The sequence below is a fragment of the Lepidochelys kempii genome, chromosome 1 (genome assembly GCF_965140285.1).
Source record: "Lepidochelys kempii isolate rLepKem1 chromosome 1, rLepKem1.hap1, whole genome shotgun sequence".
Taxonomy (NCBI): domain Eukaryota; kingdom Metazoa; phylum Chordata; order Testudines; family Cheloniidae; genus Lepidochelys; species Lepidochelys kempii.
Genome location: NC_136380.1, coordinates 166,463,098 through 166,483,691, shown reverse-complemented (window position 1 = coordinate 166,483,691; position 20,594 = coordinate 166,463,098). Strand labels below are relative to the sequence as shown.

General features: G+C 46.7%; 1 protein-coding gene across 1 annotated transcript; it reads right to left on the bottom strand.

Moving 5' to 3' along the window:
- Positions 1 to 4,049: 4,049 nt before the first annotated feature.
- Positions 4,050 to 13,612, bottom strand: MIS18A (MIS18 kinetochore protein A). Its single transcript, XM_073362324.2, has 5 exons — positions 13,301 to 13,612; positions 13,118 to 13,184; positions 12,050 to 12,172; positions 5,824 to 5,917; positions 4,050 to 5,083 (listed from the first exon to the last, which is right to left on the bottom strand). Exons 1-5 carry the CDS (start codon positions 13,515 to 13,517, stop codon positions 5,006 to 5,008), a joined length of 579 nt encoding a protein of 192 aa, XP_073218425.1. The 5' UTR covers positions 13,518 to 13,612; the 3' UTR covers positions 4,050 to 5,005.
- Between the last annotated feature and the right edge of the window lie 6,982 nt (positions 13,613 to 20,594).

The following is a 20,594-nucleotide window of genomic DNA, read 5'->3' as shown; positions in this document are numbered from 1 at the left end:
GGCTTGCTATGTGAAAGGGGTCACCAATACAAAAGTTTGAGAACCACTGAGTTAGATGCTGAACACATGGGCAAGAAAGGAGGCTAGGGGAAGCTCTTGACCAGAGGTATAGTGTGACTTCTATATTTGGGAGGGCAGCTCCAGCCAGGCCAATGGGGCCATGTGTGGGGTTCAAATTTGGTGCCTGTCTGAGGCTTGCAGTGCTGGGCCTGCTGTGGAGTCAACGCTGGCCTACAGAGCCAGGCGCCTGTCCCAAAGTTTGTTGGGATCTTGCACAGGGACCCTGAGGGCTCAGCCTCTGTTCCCTTTTGGTCATGTGGGTGCAACTTGCTAGGCCAAGACAGGCGGGAATGGAATTGTGTGCGTGTGTCTAATGCATGTGCATGTATTTGTGTGTCCCTGTGGGAACGAGAAATGCAAAAGGTGATCGAGGGGCTGACCCAGCGACATGTGTCTAAGTATCCGTACACACAGACACAACACATCTTGGACATGCTGAAGCCAGTTCCTCTGGCTTGCTGGCTTTCTCCTCTGTGGCTGGAGTGGCAGGTGCTCCCGTGTCTGTGATGGGCTGTGCATTACTTGGGGCTGCCGGGGGACGGGCTGGTTTAGCCGGGGAGCCCCTGCTGCTGCTGTCCACTGTGGCTATAAACCTCAAGTTTAGGCTTGAAATTAGACAAAGGTTTCTAACCATCAGAGGAGTGAAGTTCTGGAACAGCCTTCTAAGGGGGGGGCAAAAAAAAATCTAACTGGCTTCAAAACTGAGCTTGAAGTTTTTGAAGGGGATGGTATGATGGCAAGTGGCCTATCTGCGACTGCCTCTAGCAAGAATCCCCTACTGCTGGAGATGGGACACTAGATGGGGAGTGCTCTCAGTTACTACAGAGAACTCTTTCCCAGCTAACTGCCTGGTGGGTCTTGCCCATGTGTTTGGCGTCTAACTCACTGGTTCTCAAACTTTCGTACTGATGACCCCTTTCACATAGCAAGCCTCTGAGTGCGACCGCTCCTTATAAATTAAACACATATTTTAATATATTCAACACTATTATAAAGGTTGGAGGCAAAGTGAGGTTTGGGTTTGAGGCTGACAGCTCATGACCCCCCCCATGTAATAATCTCATGAGTCCCTGAGGAGTTCCGACCCCCAGTTTGAGAACCCCTGGTCTAACTGATTGCCATATGTGGAGTTGGGTAGGAATTTTCCCCCTGGTCAGATTAGCTGAGACGACGGGAGTCTTTTCCCTTCCTTTGCAGCATGGGGTACAGGTCACTTGCAGGTTTGAACTACTGTAAATGGTGAGTTCTCTGTAACTTGAAGTCTTTAAACCAGGGATCTCAAACTCAAATCACCACGAGGGCCACATGAGGACTAGTACATTGGCCTGAGGGCCACATCACTGATACCTTAAGTGTCTATTATTGATTACTACTTTTATCACTTTTCCTTCCCAGAATATATCATTCACTACCTGTATTCCAGACCAGATCACTTTCTGAGACTGAGATCTCAATATGTAATCCTTAGATCCTGTAAAGAAGTTTTTCTATTGACATATCTGTTTAGATGCATATACTCAAGATGAACTACAAAATAAAACATGCCTAAGCTGAATCACGGCTCTGTCAACTGTACACTGTTTTCTGGGCTGATCAAGGATAAATGACAATCATAGAAATATAAGTCTGGAAGGACCTCAGGAGATCATCAAGTCCAGCCCACTAGAGAGACAGGACCAAGTATACCTAGGCCATCCCTGACATGTTCTCATGAGCACATAGGACAAGTGCAAGAAATTTAGAGTAGTAAATTTTGAATATGACCCACTTCATAAAGCTGAGCTTACTGTTTATCCTGAGTTCAGGGAGAGAAACTGAGGAGGCAGGAGAGAACTAAAACAATGCAGGAACAATTGCCCAACACCACATACTGCCTATCAAGCAATGAGCAATACCATAACTTCAGAGAGACTACATAGCATGGTTCACAGTATACTGAAAGTGATAGCTGTAAGTTTTAAATAGAGACATATGTGGATCTTAACTCACAACTACAATGTTTAAGATTTTGAGTGTTCATATGTACTAAAACAGTTGTTTTACACCTAAACAGAAAAATTTCTTTAGTCATTACCTTTAACCTGGCTGTTGCATTGACTACTAATTAACTGAAGATGGAGTTACTAGTTGATCACCGATAAAATATGTAATTTCAACTACAGGGGATAGTATACATACACATCCATATGCAAGTCTGAATCTAGGCTGTTAGTTGTACACTTCAGCAGAACAGCAGCTGGCAACACTGACTGACTGGAAAACGCTACCTCAATAAAGTCTGATTAAGTTAGTGGGTCTAGATCTCTTGCCTTTTGAGTCTGTGCTCATTCTTCTGACCTTAGTATCTATGAATCTAGGTGAAATTCTCTAGCCTTTTGGGTTCCTTTTGAGGACACTTTACAGAAGTGTCCCTCACCAAAACAAAAACTGGCTAAACTTCTGAAGGCCTTACATTCAACTTGTGGCATTTCTTCTGTCTGTATATAATGTGATAAACCTTGAACGGCCAAATCCGGTTAATTCCAACATTTTAGGGAATGTACTAGTCTAAGCATCAATGGCTGGAATCTTGATGATTGGGGGGGGGGATCAGAAAACCTGTAGAAAAATGGGGGACATCTGAAGCTCCTGCTATCTATTTAGCACACCTATAGCTTCAAGCACCTCTGCAACTGTCTATAGATCAAACTGACTGATGGCACTCATTAATGCCTTCCAGCATAACAATACTCCATCTCACCTCTGCTCATCCTCTCAATAATTAAGTTTGTGAGGGTGTCACCATATTAATCTCCCACATAAAAAATTGTGGGGAGGGCAGAAGGGAGAAAATGCTGGTCCCCGTTATATGGGGAATAAGTACACAGAACCCTTGGCAGGAGGACAACCGGAGGGTGGTACACAGGGCATTTGTGGGGTGGAATTGAGGAATGCAAGGAGCCCCTGGTGTATAATAAACTCAGCCTACAGAAGCTAAAAAGTGTGTAGCCCCCCTCACAAGCAGCTGGTATGTCCATCATTAAGAGGCATTGCTGCCTTGCATGAAGGGCAATTTTTGAAGTCTAGAGATTTGTGAAGTCTCACAGGCAAAGAGAAAAAGTCTTCTTCTTAAAAGTAGAAAGCAAACACTTGAAATATCAAAAGCTAGCAGTTAGTTAATCATTAACGTTAGGTATTTAGGTTTAAAACTATTTAGAATACAATGAATAGACCAGAGAGAAACACTCATACACTGCAAGTTCTGACTCATAACCACTGGCAGTGAGAAGGAACTGAGGGGCAGTTGGGGTGGCCCAGCTTTTTATGCCATCAGGTAGGATGGAAAAAGACACTCAGGCCACGCTGGCCTAAAGAATCCAGAGTGCATTGGGCACATGCCCTCCAACAGTGTAACAAACAGAAAAGCAGTTGAAGCAGCATCTAAAAGATTATCTGATCACAAGACACAAAGTTCAACTTCAGTAAAATAACACTGAGGAGGGACAAAAATAATCACTATGGGGCCATGACAGTTGATAACTCAAGAAGAGTATTTAAAAGGGTACGGGAAAAATAAAACTGTTGTGATCAGAAGAAAAAAATCTTACATGGCTAATGCTGAAGGAAAATAAATTTCACTAGAGTTTGGAGAAGTTGTACAGCAATTCCTACTAGGAAATAATTTCAGTGAAGCAGTTAATTTGAGTTGTACATTACACAATGCAGCCACAAATTAGTTATAGCCTAATTATAATCTATATATTCAATTTATCAGAGAGCCTTTTGCAGATAAAATGGTGTTCGTTTATTTGAAAGAGAAACAGAAAGAGAGAGATAAACAGCATGATTTGCTTTCACTGATTGGTTATGAATAGAGTGTGTCGCTGCCTGCTGACAAATCTGTGTTAACTACCACAGCTTAGGTTATACTGGAAACAAAAATGTTGTAGTTTGACAATTTGCACAAAGTTTCAAGGGACAGAAAGTGCATCTAGTCTTGAAGTAAGAAAGCCAGCAAATCATTGATCTAGTTTCTTTATTTTTATTAGAAATGTATTTACAAGACTTTAAACATTTTACATTGATTGTCCAAGTATCTGTTTCATAAACAAATTTATAAACTAATTCTAAGTTTTGCAAGATATTAGAACACAACCCTTTAAATAAAAATCAATTACAAAACTGATATCAGAACCAGTTAACACTCAGACTAGAGCACTTAACTATATGTACTGAGTTTAGCTTATATTTAAGCATACATTTTAAACTTGTTCTTCATCTCAAACAAGGTTGAAGGGCTATTCACAATATTTTTTTAAGCTCCACAATAACTGCATTTTTCCCCCAAGATGTTCTATGCAAAGTTGTTTTGTTTTTAAAGTCTCCAGTAAAGAAAGTTAATAAATTCTGGCCAGCCCAAGGCTAGAATGCAGAACCTGCTACATTTAAATCCTACTGCTCAATGCCTAGCAGCACAGGTCAAGGGAAGGCTGTAAAAATAAAACAAAATGATGAACAACTCAATCATCATTTAAGAAAGTTCAGGGTTAGCTTGTTACTTTAGTTTTAGAAAATTGAATAGATGTCAGTTCACCAGATAATTCTGGATGACTCTCTCAGATACTGGCAAAAGTCCTACCCAAATTATACCATGATACGAGTCATGCTAGCTGAAATCCAAACAGCACTAGTCTGCTTCAGGAGAATCTATTTAACTACCCTTTTAGGTAGAAGTTGCCCAGAGCATGGGCCGGGAGACAGGAAAAAAACCCCATACATAAAGGTAGCATGGATGTCAGCAGAAGGGAATATTTCAATTTCACATACATCATCCCACAAGTCAGTGATGCAGTTTTTGCGCTATTCACTGGAAGGCTTTTGCAGCACTCCAACAGATTCTGGAGATTATAAAAGCAAGCTTTCCATGAAGTGTTCCCACTAATAAGCTACATACATGAAGTTTCTTTCAGCTGTTATGACGTAATGCAAAACTTGATTCAACTACAGACAGTCTTGCCTCCAGTGCTTTCAGTATAGTTTCTGCCTGTTAAATAAATTGGAAAAAATAGTTTCCCAGAAATATGAATTTACAAGACAAAACAAATCAACACCACAATGCTAGCTCAATGATAGCTACATAACTAGTATTGACCACAGGAGATCCATTACATTTCTGTTTTCAATCTTTACTCACCATCCTCTCTAAAAGTAAGAGGATACATAATGTTTGGAGCTTCAGTTACTTCTGACAACTACTATAGCAATGTAGCCACCACAACTATCCTAGAGTTATCTGACACTTGGCTGAAAGTTTCACTGTGTTCATCTTTTGTAACACAAGTTTAGCTTCTCTCAGAAGTTTTGTTCATGTGTTCTCTTCAATACTGTCCTGGCTGCAAGATTATGGAATGATAGGAGCCCAGACTACAGGCTCAAAAGAAGGCATTTCCATAGTTAAAAATATTTTGTGTCTCTGTTGTATAACACTGGAAAAATATTTCAAGTACAATTATTTTACTCTATGGCTTCAAACCAAGCTGGTCAGAAATCCAAAAATGCATCAGTGAAAAGTTTGTTTGTAAAAACTGTATCTAGAGGGAAATTCTGAACTACATACACACAATAGGCTATAATTAACTGTCTAAAAATGAAACATGATAATATGCATAAAAATTAAGATCACTCTGGCTGAACTCATAGGTGATTAAGTGGGATTATTATTGATTTGGCTGTAAATCTTCCTCAATTGTAGTTAACCCTGAATTACTTAAAATGAAATCTTACCCTTTCTATTGCCTCTTCTAAGCCAGCTCGACTTTCAAGAGTTAAAGGTTCATCATCAGTTACAGCTTGTTTTTCTGACGATCCTAGGATGTAACTAATATAGTAGAGTTACAGTTCACATGATTGTCAGTCATAATGCAAAACAAGGAAGCCAACTTAAAGGACCATTTAGCAATAAAAGTAGCTCTCTATGACAGTGACAGAGTGAAGTGCTGCACTGATCAAAAAAACTCATGCTATTAATCACAGAGTAAAATATTGATTTTTTAAAATAAAAACAGAATTAAGTCATATACTGGTTTATTTTAACTAAAAAATTTAAAATGTTTAATTATGACTACTTAAAATCATAGAATATCATGGTTGGAAGAGTCATCTAGTCCAACCCCCTGCTCAAAGCAGGGCCAATCCCCAATTTTTGCCCCTAAATGGCCCCTTCAAGGATTGAACTCACAACCCTGGGTTTAGCAGGGCAATGCTCAAACCACTGAGCTATCTCTCCCTCCCTCCCTGCCTTAACTTATGTTAAGGCCTCAACTTACTATGATCTATTAAAGTAATAGTAAGCTGTGAAGTTTTAAAGAATTTCAAACCACTGAACTAGTGGAAGTCACTGGATAAGTATATTGGAACAGGTTTCAGAGTAGCAGCCGTATTAGTCTGTATCCGCAAAAAGAACAGGAGTTCTTGTGGCACCTTAGAGAGACTAACAAATTGGTGCCACAAGTACTCCTGTTCTTTATATTGGAACAGTCTGCTGAAGTGCTAAACCACCTTTAACAGCTGTAGCCTCTTCTGCAGGTGCAGAGAACATTTTCTTCATTTCAGTTTATCAATCTAATTCAGTTCAATGACGGACTCGTTCAAAGTTAAGAAACTAGTTGGGAGTTGAAAAAAAAACAACAAAAAACACAAGGACACTGTTTCCTCTTCCAACCTATGAATAAAAAACTAGGTATAAGAGAATGAGAAAATGGTTACTAACCTTTCTGTAACTGCTGTTCTTCGAGATGCGTTGCACGTGTCATTCCCATGTAGGTACATGCGCACCCTGAGTACAGTTGCTTGAAATTTCTCCCCTACTGGTATCAGGTCAGCTCTAGTGCCCTCTGGTACTGCATGCATAGGGCACTGGTATAAAGGGCACTGCCTACCTCGCTCCCTTTCAGGTTCTTCTTGATGACCGCCTCCAAAGAGGGGACAGAGGATGGGTCTTGCAATGGGCATGTGCAACATCTTGAAAAACAACTAACGGAAAGTTAAGTAACTGTTTTTTCTTCTTTGCATGCTTGCACATGTCCATTCCCACATAGGTGACTCAAAAGCAGTTATACAGGAGGCGGATTTGGAGTTTAAGGACAGGCTGACTGCAGAACTGCCTGGCCAAAGCCAGCATCCTCTGTAGCCTGTTGAATAATGGCATAGTGCATCGTTACTGCATGACTGGACGACCAGGTCGCTGCCGTGCAGATGACCTAAATCAGAACTTGCACTAGGAAAGCCATGGAGGCAGCTTGGGATCTTGTAGAGTGAGCTATAAGGATAGCCGGGGGCGGGATGTCTGTGAGCTTGTAAAATTCCTGGATACACAAGGTAATCCACGAAGAAAGTCTCTGTGCAGGGATGGAGAGACCTTTCTTTCTTTCTGCTATCATTATGAATAGTTGAGAAGACATGCGGAACGGCTTGCTCCTTTACACATAGAAAGCTAAGACCCTCCAGGCGTCCAGCGAGTAGAGACGCTGTTCTTCTCTATTTGCATGCAGTTTAGGGTAGAATACCAGCGATTGTCTCACATTTCCACTGTAGTCAAGCAACTTTTGGAAGGAACAACTGGTGTGGCCACAGCTGTACCTTGTCCTTAACAATGAATGTGTATGGGGACTCCAGTATGAGGGCCCAGATCTCCACAACTCTTCTGGCCAAAGTGATGGCCACCAGGAAGGCCACTTTCCAGGAAAGGTGTAACAATGAGCATGATGCTAATAGTTCAAACAGGGGCCCAGTGAGCTTTGATAGGATGAGGCTCAAGCCCCAGGCAGGATGGGATCTCTGGAGCAGGCCTTGATTAACCGGTTGTAGAGATACAGAAAGACGTTGAATCCCCCCCCCCCTTTTTTTTTTAAAAGCTGCTACCACTGCCACACATTTGGTGAAGACTCATTAGCCAACAGGCCTAATGGGAGCACGGGAACTGGTAATAGGCTTGATTCGCTACAAAACTTAGGAAGCATCTGTGGCAGTGGAAGATTGAAATGTGGAAGTAACTGTTCTTTAGATCGAGGACGGCATACCAGTCCCCTGGATCCAGCGAGGGGATGATGGAGGCCAAGGAGACCATGCAGAACATTAAGTTCTTGAGGTACTAGTCTAAAATGTGTCTGAGCCCACCTGTGGATTTGGGATTAGGAAGTAATGGAGTAAGACCCCTTCCTTCTCATGTGAACCTGAACCTCTGCTAGGGCTCCCATGCAAAGGAGGGACTGGACTTCCTGTTGCAACAGATGCTCATGAGAAGAGTCCCTGAAGAGGGACGGAATGGAGGGGAAGATAGAAATTGGATGGTGTAACCCAGTTCTATTGTTAAGGACCCAGCGGTCCAACGTGAGCTCAGTCCAGGCATCCGAGAAGTAGGAAAGGCGGTTGGAAAATAAGGGGGGGTAGCTGGATCCGATGCAGGGGGGATAGCAGTGCCAACCTGGAACATCTCCTCAAAAGAGATCCCGAGTGCCTGGGTCCAGGTTGAGTGAGGCCTGCTGACAAAGACAGGGGAGGAGGTCTGAGTCTAAACACCATATTTTTCCTCCTACGTTGGCCCTGTGTAGGAGGCTGACAGAAGTAGCAGCCTGTCTTGTAGCCTGTACTGCTTTCTCGACCCTGTGGCACGTAAAGTCCCAAGGATTTCAAGGTTGCTTTTGAGTCCTTGAGGCCATGCAGCCTGTGATCCATTTGCTCCAAAAAGACTGATGTTCCCTCAAATGGGAGGTCCTGAATCATTTCTTTCACCTTTTCAGGTAGCCCTGAGGACTGCAACCACAAACTGCTCTGCATTGTCACCACAGTAGCCATTGATCTGGCTGCAGAATCAGCAGCATGCAGAAAGGCACGAGCCAGTTTTCCCTTCCTTGACAAGGGAGGAAAACTCCTGCATGGAGTCCTGTGAGAGAAGGTCCTTGAGTTTAATCATGGACTCCCACATATTAAAATCGTAGTAACCCAGCAAGGCTTGCTGGTTCGCTATGCAAAGTTGAAGACACCCTGTGGAATATGCTTTCCATTCAAACAAGTCCAGTTTCTTTGGACCCCTTGCTTTAGGCATAGGAGCAGTCTTTCCCTGGTGGTCCTTCTTATTGGCAGCCACAACCACCAGGGATCCCAGTGAGGATGAGAAAAAAGGGAATTCAGACCTCTTGTCCAGTGCAAAATACTTGTGCTCTGTGCACTTCGCTGTCAGAGGCAGAGAGACAGGGGTTTGCCACAGTGCCTTGATCAATTTCATGATGGCATCATGTAGAGGTAGGGCCATCCTAGAGGGTCCCACTGGTGATAAGATGTCCAGGTTTCTATGCGCAACCACCTTGACCACCTCTACTTGGACACTCAAGTTGGAGGCTACCCGCTTTCACAAGGAGTACGAGGATTTGTTGTCTTGTGGATGGGAGGCCCCTGGTGTCACTAATGCCTTGTCTGGAGAGGTGCAGGACGACTGCATAGCCTCCGTAGTTTCCTCAGTGTCCGCCAAGGCCCAGTGGGCTTCCTCCCAAGGCTCGGTACCGGAGTCTCCCTGCACAATGCTGGGGGTGCTCTCACCTCCGAAACAATGGAGTATGAGTGCCTTGAGGGGGTGCCATGAGGAAGGAAAATCCTCAAGGGTTCCAAAAGGGCCACTGTATCGTCATGGCCCTATGGCCATGCTCCTGGTGGTACTGTGGAACATGGGACCATAGTATAGTACTAAAAGCCCAGAGAGCCGCAACGTCAACTATGTCACAGAGGGGAATAGGATCTGACCTTCAAGCCTGACCAAGGCTCTGAGCTGTAGTATGGAGACCAGAGCAATGTCGTGCTGCTTGAAGCCAGAGACAGTAGAGGAGGCAATCTTGTGGCTGATAACAGGGGCTTCTGCCTAGACAGTGGTCACAGCACCAGGTGAGATTCAGGGGGTGGCTCCCTGCCTCTTTGTGGAACTGGTGGTACAGAGTCTTGATCCTCCGGGGATCCCAGTACCAGTAGGGTGAGATGGTCCCTGACTGCTGTGAACGCCTCAGGAGTTGACGGCACCGCAAACTGGCTAGTATGTTGTCTACTCTGACATTGCTCCTTTGTAAGTGTCAGAGCAGCATCGGACTTGCCAACACCTGATGCTGTGGTGCCAGGGGAGACAAGCAGTCCAGAGCGGATCTTGCTCTCTCCCTGCCTCCCTTCGATTTTGACACCGGAGACCTGGTCTTCTCTTGGTGCTTGCGGTATTTCTTCTTAGGCACAGGGGGAGGGCAATAGGTGCCAAGAGTCCCAGGTCAATGGAGAAATGTTCCACACTGAAGCTGAGGTGCTTGGTGCTGGGTCCAAGCGCAGCTCCGAAGCCAGTCTTTAAGGCTGCATCTATGAGGACCTTCAGTTGGGCCACTTGGTCCTTCTTGGTCTACGGACTGAAGCGTTTGCAGATTTGGCAGCGGTCTTTCCTATGAACTGCCCACAGGCACTTGAGACAGCTCTAAGTGCAGGGCTTAAAACCTGGGATGCCCCGACACTAGCAAGGCAGACAATCCTGCAAGTTAAGTGCGGACGCATCCGAGCTATCTAAAACTATAACTATTTACACTAAAAGAGGCACGAAAAACCAATAAGAGAAAATTGCCTAAGAGCAATGAAGGATTCCAGCCAACCGTCACAGGCAGTAAGAAGGAACAGAAGGGAAATGGGGTTGGCAGGGCCCTTTATACCAGCATCATGTGTGCGCAGCAACAGAGTGGTCTAGACCCAACTCGATGGATACTGCTGGGGGAAAATTTCCAGCAACAGTGCTCGGGGAAAACACACACACCTATGTGGGAATGGACACGTATAAGCACTCAAAGAAGAACTGCTGGTTCTAAACTCATGAAGAACATGGTGACCAGAACAAATCAATTCAATTCACTAACTAAAGCTAGTACTTCCTTTGTTTACTAGGTTAGTTGTAAATGCAAAACTCTTAATAAAAATTTCTTACGTATCCAGCACATTTAAGGTAGTTTTATTTAACTAAAAGAATTCAAAAAATCTATTTTGTGCATCTTAACTGAATTTCCACAGAAATAATGCTTATATCACAAGTAAAAAATGAACTCTCAAATAAATTTATATTCAGCTATAACTGGTTAAACATATAGATAGCGTATTCTCCTAGTTAGCAAAATGCACAAAATTTAGCATAAAGGCTACATTTAGTTGCAAATCAACCTGTTTCAATGGTTAGCAACCAATGAGAATGAACCGTGCCTTAGGAAAAGAATTAAAAGTACAAATGCAAAACAAGATTAAGAGAGATTTAAAATCAGTCCACACTGTTAAACAACTTAATCCAGGATTTAGATACTGAAGAATGTTTTAAATCAACTATTTATCACAATGAAAAACATGTTTCAAATATTGTAGCTATGTCAGCACCTGAACTTCTGGCTTTAAGCATAAGGCCAATGCATCAGCACACCTACATTTCACCACCACATTGTCATCCTGCTCACTTTGTCCTTGAGGTTAAATGGAACAAATTTTACTTAAGATCGATCTGAATCCATTCGCACTTAGTGACCAATCACTGTGGTATCTATGTGCAGTGTCTCTGGAATGAGATTGGAAGTAGAGGTACCTTCTGGCTTTTGTGTTGGGTACCTAGTGTAATTTTATGCACTTGTGAGTTGTATTATATAAAAGAACATCCAAGATATGTAAATATCAGGTCTTATGCAATATTATACTGTACATGGAATGTTTTCACAACTTAAGTGCTGTGATATAGGAGACATTAACAGAAAACACTGCACTTGAACAAAAGGAATTTAGAGAAGTAATCCATAACCTTCTCCAAATACCCACCCCCATCCTCACCCTAACACAAGTTTTGCACAGTTATCTGATTGCTAAAAGTGTTAGTAATGATCCCAAACTATTTGTCTCAGTCTAAAAGGCAAAAACCAATTAGCATATTTATCTGACAACTTGGACCTTTAGGTCTCATCCTTACCTTTCAATAGAGTCAACATTGAAGCAAAATAAGTCTCGCTTGTAGTCAAGATGTTTTGGGGTGCATCTGTAGATGTTCCCAAGGGTCATTGAACAGCCAGAGCAGAACAAAGTTTCAATCATACTGTAAGCAAATATGTAACCACTTCTTTAGAAAACATTTAAATTGATTCTAATTCATTCACTCCCAGTCTTAGACTAGATTCATATATATCTTTGTTTCATTCGTATTCCAAATATACAACCTTTGAACCCTAACCATGATTTTAGCAAGGAACATTCCTCATCTCTATAGCAGAGCACATTAGACTATCCTAGATAAGAGACTTCCAAACGGGTGGTCTGGTTTAGGTTATTCCTAACTCCCTGCCTCCCTCCCAAGCTGTATCTACGTTTCATGTCATATTCGGCAAGATCCTTTGCACTTGCCCTATGTGGGTTTTTACAGGCGAGTTTGCCTGTTAATCAACTGAGATTTTTTGGGCCTTTTTGATTATGAAAGGTTTCAGAGGAACAGCCGTGTTAGTCTGTATTCGCAAAAAGAAAAGGAGTACTTGTGGCAGTGGGGTGGGAGGAGGTATTGTTTCATGATTTCTGTGTGTATATAAAGTCTGCTGCAGTTTCCACGGTAAACATCTGATGAAGTGAGCTGTAGCTCACGAAAGCTCATGCTCAAATAAATTGGTTAGTCTCTAAGGTGCCACAAGTACTCCTTTTCTTTTTGATTATGAACTAACTGAACAAAATTTTTTCCACTTTTGTTCCCGGGTTAAGATGCTTTGCAGCGGGCAATTTTGAAGTCACCGAGCCACAAACCCTTCGGATTGGGAGAGTCTCTTCAGCAGCGAGGCCAACGCCGCACCTTTACCGGCGGTTTCGAAACCAGCCCTCAGCGGACCCCGGGGCGGGGCGGGGGGTTCCGCTTGGCGCCGGCTTAAGCGGCGCCCGTGCAGGCTGACCCGCCCGAGGGATCAGGCGGGGCTGCTCCGGGCGTACCCCAGCCCTGACTCGGGGGTGCCCGTCTCCCTGGGCGCCCCCGGCTGCCGGAGCCCGCCCCGCGGTCACTCACCATCCGCACTCGCCGGGCCGGCTGGAGAGTTTCTGCTCCTTCTCCACCGAGACGTTGGGGGAGGCGCCTGCAACAGACAGACGGGGACCAACCGTCACTAACGGCCACCGGCCGCGGGAACAGGCTCGGGCTCGGGCAGCGGCGGGGCAGGGGTCGGAGCCGGGCACGCTCCGGGGGACTCACTGCGCAGCAGGACGCAGCCGGTCTCCTCGTCGTTGGCCACCCAGCCCAGCGTGTCCCCCACAGGCCGCTTGCAGCCGGCGCACAGGAACACCATGGGCAGCTCCTCCGGCTCCTCCAGGCCCCCCGCCGCCGCCGGCCCCTGGCTGCTCTCCGCCTCCAGCAGCGACAGGGACGCGTTCAGCCCCGCGCCCGGCGGCACGTACTGCGCGCCCGCCATCCCCCGCCTTCAAACCGCCCGCTCGCTCCCAGCGCCGGAAGCGGAAGCGACGCGCACGCGCGGAGCCCTGCCCCGGGCAAAGCCCCCCCCTCCCGCGAAGGGAGGGGACAAAGAGGAAGCCCCGCCAGGAAAGCCCCGCCCCCTTTTCCTGTCTCCGAAGGGCGGGGACGGAGAAGAGCCCCGCCCTTTCCCGGCTCCGGCGCGTGGTGTGGGGGCGGGAGTAACAGCGCGCCCCCTGGCAGCGGGGGCGGCTCGGGCGCAGGCTGGGAGCGGCCAGTCTCGGCAGTGCGGGGCGCGGGGAGGCTGCAGGGGGTGCCCAGCACGGATTGCCCGGCCAGGGCTGCTGCTCGCCGCCCGCACGTGCTTCCAGTCTGCTCGGGGCGCTGGCGGTGGCTCTCCCGAGTCCCACCCCGTGTGGGCGCAGCGCCGGGGGCTGGCTGGGGCGGCAGGCCTTACCTTTCCCACCCTCACGTCTGCCACCGGGGGGGGGGGGGTCTGCATCTCTTCTGTGTGGCTTGGCAATTGAAACCCCGAGCGCAGCCAGTGGGAAAGCTGTGGGCGCGGTAGCCGGCCTGCCTCCCTCTGGGCTGGTTTCTGCGGGCTGAAGAGTTGCTACTGGGATAGAGCACGGGCCTCCTTCCTCCTCAGCCAGCCTAAGGAGACTGTGCCCCACCTGAACTAGGGGAGCTCTGCCCACTTCAAGAGCCGAAAGGGCCCTATCACCCAGCTAAATAGCCAGAGCATGGCCAGAGGGACTTGACCCCCATCCGGCCAGATTAGCCAGCAAGACATTCCCGCATGTAATATAATGCTGCTAGCAGAGGCTGCAGCCCACCCCACCTTCTGCCACTATCAACTGGCAGCTATGGGAGCTATTGTGAAGAGGCTTCATGTAGTGCTGGAGAAGGGGAAGGCATTGCTGAAGGAGAGCTAGTGTAGGCTGGAATGATTGAAGGATTTGGGAAGGAGCAGTGTGTGGGATTGTGATGAAGTTTTTTAGGAGGGATGTTGTTTCACCCAGGTAATTTGTCTCTTGTCAAATATTAACAGCACTGGACAGACAGCAGTAATCCTGTTACAGCAGCATCTTTCCCAACCCTGCCACCTTCAGATACAAGGCTCCTAGCTCTTTCCACTACATTTGCTTCTCAGCTGTGCTCAGAAGCAGCCTTCAGGGAGGAAGTCAGTCTCCAAGGGTGGAAGGTGAATTTTGTGTGAAAAAGGTAGGAAGAATCTAAGGGCTTCTCTACACTGGTAAGTTTTGTCGATGGAACTAATGTTGACACACAAAAAACTACAAAAGCAAAGTTGCGAAAGTGAGTCTACATTTGCTCTCTCTGTTGACAGATCGTGTCCACGTTCAGGGCACCATTGTCGACAACGTGAGCAATGCACTGTGGGTATGTATCCCACAGTACCTGGTGGCACCATCTGTTGCTAAGTGTTGTGGGAAGGCAGAAACGGAGTGCAGCGCATCCTGGGATGTGCAAAATGTCCCGCCCTGTACCGCTTTGTGTCCCAGCCCTCCAATGGTTTCTGGCTTCTTTTCGCACCGTTCTGGCTTTCCTTTCATGCTGTTTTTCCATCAGTCAGTACTGCACACCAGCATCTGCAGTGAGAGAGGATGGATCCCACACTTCTCTCCTATGCCTTGTTAACTGTCATGTGGACATCGTGCATGGCAGCAGAGTTACTCACAAAGTTACTGGCAGAGGATGAATCACAGACACCCAAATATGATAAGAACAGGAGCAACTTATTAGTGCTTTTGGCATTCACAGAGCAGCTGCATACGATAGACCGGGTCGTTTTTGGGCTAGGGAAACAAGCACTGATTGGTGGGATAGCATTGTCATACACGTGTGGGATGACGACCAGTGGGTACAGAACTTTAGGATGCGTAAAGTAACCTTCATGGAGCTATGTGCTGAACTGGCCCCCAACCTGCTGCTCAAGGACACTAGAATGAGAGCTGCCCTTTGGTAGAGAAGCATGTTGCAATCACCAGGCGGATAAGGTGGGCAAGGCTTTCTTCCAGCAACTAATGGAAGTTACTAGATCGCAGGCCCTGGTTCTCATGGGAGACTTCAATCACCCTGATATCTGCTGGGAGAGCAATACCGCAGTGCACAGGCAATCCAGGAAGTTTTTGGAAAGTGTAGGGGTCAATTTCTTGGTGCAAGTCTGGAGGAACCAACTAGGGGCAGAGCTCTTCTTGATCTGCTGCTCACAAACCGGGAAGAATTAGTAGGGGAAGCAAAAGTGGATGGGAACCTGGGAGGCAGTGACCATGAGATGGTCGAGTTCAGGATCCTGACACAAGGAATAAAGGAGAGCAGCAGAATACCAGAATACCCTGGACTTCAGAAAAGCAGACTTTGATTCCATCAGGGAACTGATGGGCAGGATCCCCTGGGAGAATAACATGAGGGGGAAAGGAGTCCAGGAGAGCTGGCCGTTTTTTAAACAATCCTTATTGAGGTTACAAGGACAAACCATCCCGATGTGTAGAAAGAACAGTAAATATGGCAGGCGACCAGCTTGGCTTCACAGGGAAATCCTTGCTGATCTTAAACACAAAAAAGAAGCTTACAAGAAGTAGAAGATTGGACATGACCAGGGAAGAGTATAAAAATATTGGTCAGGCATGCAGGAGTGAAATCAGGAAGGCCAAATCACACTTGGAGTTGCAGCTAGCAAGAGATGTTAAGAGTAACAAGAAGGGTTTCTTCAGGTATGTTAGCAACAAGAAGAAAGTCAAGAAAAGTGTGAGCCCTTACTGAATGAGGAAGGCAGCCTAGTGACAGAGGATGTGGAAAAAGCTAATGTACTCAATGCTTTTTTGCCTCTGTCTTCAAGAACAAGATCAGCTCCCAGACTACTGCACTGGGCAGCACAGCATGAGGAGGAGGTGACCAGCCCTCTGTGGAGAAAGAAGTGGTTCGGGACTTTTTAGAAAAGCTGGACAAGCACAAGTCCATGGGGCTGGTGCGCTGCATCCGAGAGTGCAAAAGGAGTTGGCAGATGTGATTGCAGAGCCATTGGCCATTATCTTTGAAAACTCATGGCGATCGGGGGAAGTCCCGGACGACTGAAAAAAGGCTAATGTAGTGCCCATCTTTAAAAAAGGGAAGAAGGAGGATCCTGGGAACTATAGGCCAGTCAGCCTCACCTCAGTCCCTGGAAAAACCATGGAGTAGGTCCTCAAGGAATCAATTCTGAAGCACTTAGAGGAGAGGAAAGTGATCAGGAACAGTCAGCATGGATTCATCAAGGGCAAGTCATGCCTAAGTAATCTAATTGCCTTCAATGACGAGATAACTGGCTCTGTTGATGAGGGGAAAGCAGTGGACGTGTTATTCCTTGACTTTAGCAAAGCTTTTGACGTGGTCTCCCACAGTATTCTTGCCAGCAAGTTGAAGAAGTATGGGCTGGATTAATGGACTATAAGGTGGACAGAAAGTTGGCTAGATTGTCAGACTCAACAGGTAGTGATCAATGGCTCCATGTCTAGTTGGCAGCCGGTATCAAGTGGAGTGCCTCAAGTGTCGGTCCTGGGGCCGGTTTTGTTCAATATCTTCATTAATGATCTGGAGGATGGTGTGGATTGCACCCTCAGCAAGTTTGCAGATGACACTAAACTGGGAGGAGTGGTAGATGCGCTGGAGGGTAGGGATAGGATACAGAGGGCCCTAGACAAATTGGAGGATTGGGCCAAAAGAAATCTGATGAGGTTCAGCAAGGACAAGTGTAGAGTCCTGCACTTAGGACGGAAGAATCCCATGCACCGCTACAGACTAGGGACCGAATGGCTCGGTAGCAGTTATGCAGAAAAGGACCTAGGGGTTACAGTGGACAAGAAGCTGGATATGAGTCAACAGTGTGCCCTTGTAGCCAAGAGGGCCAATGGCATTTTGGGATGTATAAGCAGGGGCATTGCCAGCAGATCGAGGGATGTGATCATTCCCCTTTATTTGACATTGGTGAGGCCTCATCTGGAGTACTGTGTCCAGTTTTGGGTCCCACACTACAAGAAGGATGTGAAAAAATTGGAAAACATCCAGCGCAGGGCAACAAAAATGAATAGGGCACTGGAACACATGACTTATGAGGCAAGGCTGAGGGAACTGGGATTGTTTAGTCTGCGGAAGAGAAGAATGAGGGGGGATTTGATAGCTGCTTTCAACTACCTGAAAGGGGGTTGGATCTAGACTGTTCTCAGTGGCAGCAGATGACAGAACAAGGAGTAATGATCTCAAGTTGTAGTGGGGGAGGTTTAGATTGGATGTTAGGAAAAACTTTTTCACTAGGAGGCTGGTGAAGCACTGGAATGCGTTACCTAGGGAGGTGGTGGAATCTCCTTCCTTGGAAGTTTTTAAGGTCAGGTTTGACAAAGCCCTGGCTGGGATGATTTAGTTGGGGATTGGTCCTGCTTTGAGCAGGGGGTTGGACTAGATGACCTCCTGAGGTCCCTTCCAACCCTGATATTCTATGATTCACTGTATGGAAGCTGGCAAATCCAGAGTTCTACCGGTCAGTTGCAAATAAATTTGGAGTGGGGAAGTCCACTGTTGGAACTGTATTATTCCAAGTGTGCAGGGCAATAAATCACATCCTGCTGTGGAGGACTGTGACTCTGGGAAATGTTCATGATGAAATAGTGGATGGCTTTGCAGAGATGGGTTTCCCTAATTGTCGGGGTGACTGATGGCACACACACTCCAATTTTAGCGCCAGACCACCTTGCCTCAGAATACATCAGTAGGAAAACATACTTCTCCATGGTGTTGCAGGTGCTTGTGGATCACCTGGGGCATTTCATGGACATCAGTGCAGGCTGGTCTGGAATGGTGCATGACACATGCATCTTCAGGAACAGTGGCCTGTACAGAAAGCTGCAGGCGGGGACTTTCTTTCCAGACCACAAGATCACAGTGGGGGATGTGGAAATGCCCATAGTAATCCTGGGAGACCCCAGCTTACCCCTTAAAGCCCTGGCTCATGAAACCTTACACAGGGCACCTGGACAGCAGCAAGGAGGGTTTTAACAACAGGCTGAGCAGGTGCCGCATGGAAGTCGAATGTGCCTTTGGCCATTTAAAAGGTCGCTGGAGGTGTCTCAATGGCAGGCTAGACCTCACAGCGGGTAATATTTCCATGGTGCCACATGCTGCACTTTGCATAATCTGTGTGAATCTAAGGGTGAAGTGTTTGCACAGGTGTGGAGCACTGAGACAGAGCGCTTGGCTGTGCAGTTTGAACAGCCGGATCCTAGGGCTGTCAAAGGAGCCCAGAGGGCTGCTATTAACATCAGAGAGGCTTTGAGGAACCACTTTGACAATGAGGGGCAGTAACACGTCTGCTTTGGAGTTGCTTCCTGGGTGCATCCATGTACAATTTTAGGGCCCTAGATTCATGCAACAAAATGCTTTAGAAGCCTGTTCCCGAGAGTGAATTAATTGCTATACGCTTTTGTAGAACACAGAATAAAAACGCTGTACCATTAAATACCTTAGCCTTTATTTATTGTTAAAAAGGGTGAAACCTCACAACGGTGTGTAGCTCCAGCTATCGTTGTCCAAGCTGTGAGAGGGGGTGGAGTGATGGGGAAACTCAGGAGGGCTGTGAAGTGAAAAGGAACATGTGGGCATGGGGGGGCGGGTTGGCAAAGAATTGTACATGTGCATGTGCTGCAGTGGAGGTCAACCGCTGATCTGCTCAGTCTGCAGCTGTATCAAAGACTTGAGCAGCTCTGTCTGATCCTCCATCACTTTTATCATCTGCTCTGTCGCTTGCCTAGCAAATGCTACATTGGCTTCCCAGCAGTCTGCGTTCCCTGGTGCGTCTGTCATCGCACTGCAGCACCTCCCTGAACAGGTCTTCTTTGCTGCATCTCGGCTTCTTCCTTATCTGCCAAAGCCAGTCGGCAGGGGTGCGTGGTGTGTTCCTTAAGGTCTCGGCTGCTGAGGGCAATGCACAGAAGTTGGAATGTAACAATCCCTCAAATGATTGAAACATTTCAGTAACAAGGGCCTTTTGGAACTTAGCAATCACTTTCTCACTGACTCTAGGCACATAGCTCCGCGAGCACCCCAATCATAGTGAGTATCGGGAGTGGGGGGAAGGCGGTTGTGCATATGGACAAAAAGGTCATGGCTTGCAGGGCAGCTTTGCAGGGAACTCATTCTAAAATTATCGCACACTTTTTCCACAGGCGGCCAACCTGCTTGCTGACATTTCACTGCTGCAGGTGAGCAGGGAAACCAGGGCACAACTACGGCATGCTTTCACCCCCTTCTGTATGCAGCTCAGCTGTGTGCTGCTTTGGTCCCAGCTCCAGTGATTGCTGAATGGCATGGTACCGTTTCCTACAATGGGGGAAACTAACAAGGCTGCAATTCCTTGGAATCTGCGGCAGAGGATTAACAAGTATCTCTTGGAAACTTTCCAGAGTCTCTCTCTGGAGGATTCCCTGCAGGTCTCGATGTCCATTGACACCCTGCTTGGCCATGCAGATTAGCTACACAGGGCAATGTCCAGCTCACATAAAACACTACCTACGTTCCACTTTTCGATTCCCTACACAAACCACAGCAACTTACCCAACATCTCATCTGCTTCTTGCTCCCCGTTGAGCACTTCTGGAGTGGAGAAAAGTTCCTGGCTGCCTGCCCCACCGAGCGACCCCACTGGGAGCTCCACATCCTCTTCTACCTCCACTTCTTCATCCAGAATTTCAGCCTCTGGGTTACCCACCCTTTCTGCTGCCTCCAAAGTATCCACAGGGCTATCGGTGATGGAGGTGGGGTCACCACTGAGGATAACATTCAGCTCCTTATAGAAGCAGCAGGTCTTAGGTGCACCACCGGAGTGATGGTTTGCCTCCCTTGCCTTATGGTACGCCTGCCTCAGCTCCTGTATCTTCGCTCTGCACTGCTGCGTGTCCTGATCATAGCCCTTTTCGCACAAGCCTCGAGAAATTTGCCCATATGTGTCCCGATTCCTACGGGTCAGTCGCAGCTGCGACTGAACAGACTCCTATCCCCATATACTGATCAGATCCAACAGCTGAGCGGT

Bases quoted from the DNA above. Each gene is read 5' to 3' on its own strand.
- MIS18A (XM_073362324.2), bottom strand. From the start codon at position 13,517: ATGGCGGGCGCGCAGTACGTGCCGCCGGGCGCGGGGCTGAACGCGTCC. The intron at 12,173-13,117 runs GTGAGTGACCGC...ATTTGCTTACAG, and splicing joins CGGCCCGGCGAGTGCGGATG to TATGATTGAAACTTTGTTCT. The intron at 5,918-12,049 runs GTAAGGATGAGA...CTACTATATTAG, and splicing joins AATGTTGACTCTATTGAAAG to TTACATCCTAGGATCGTCAG.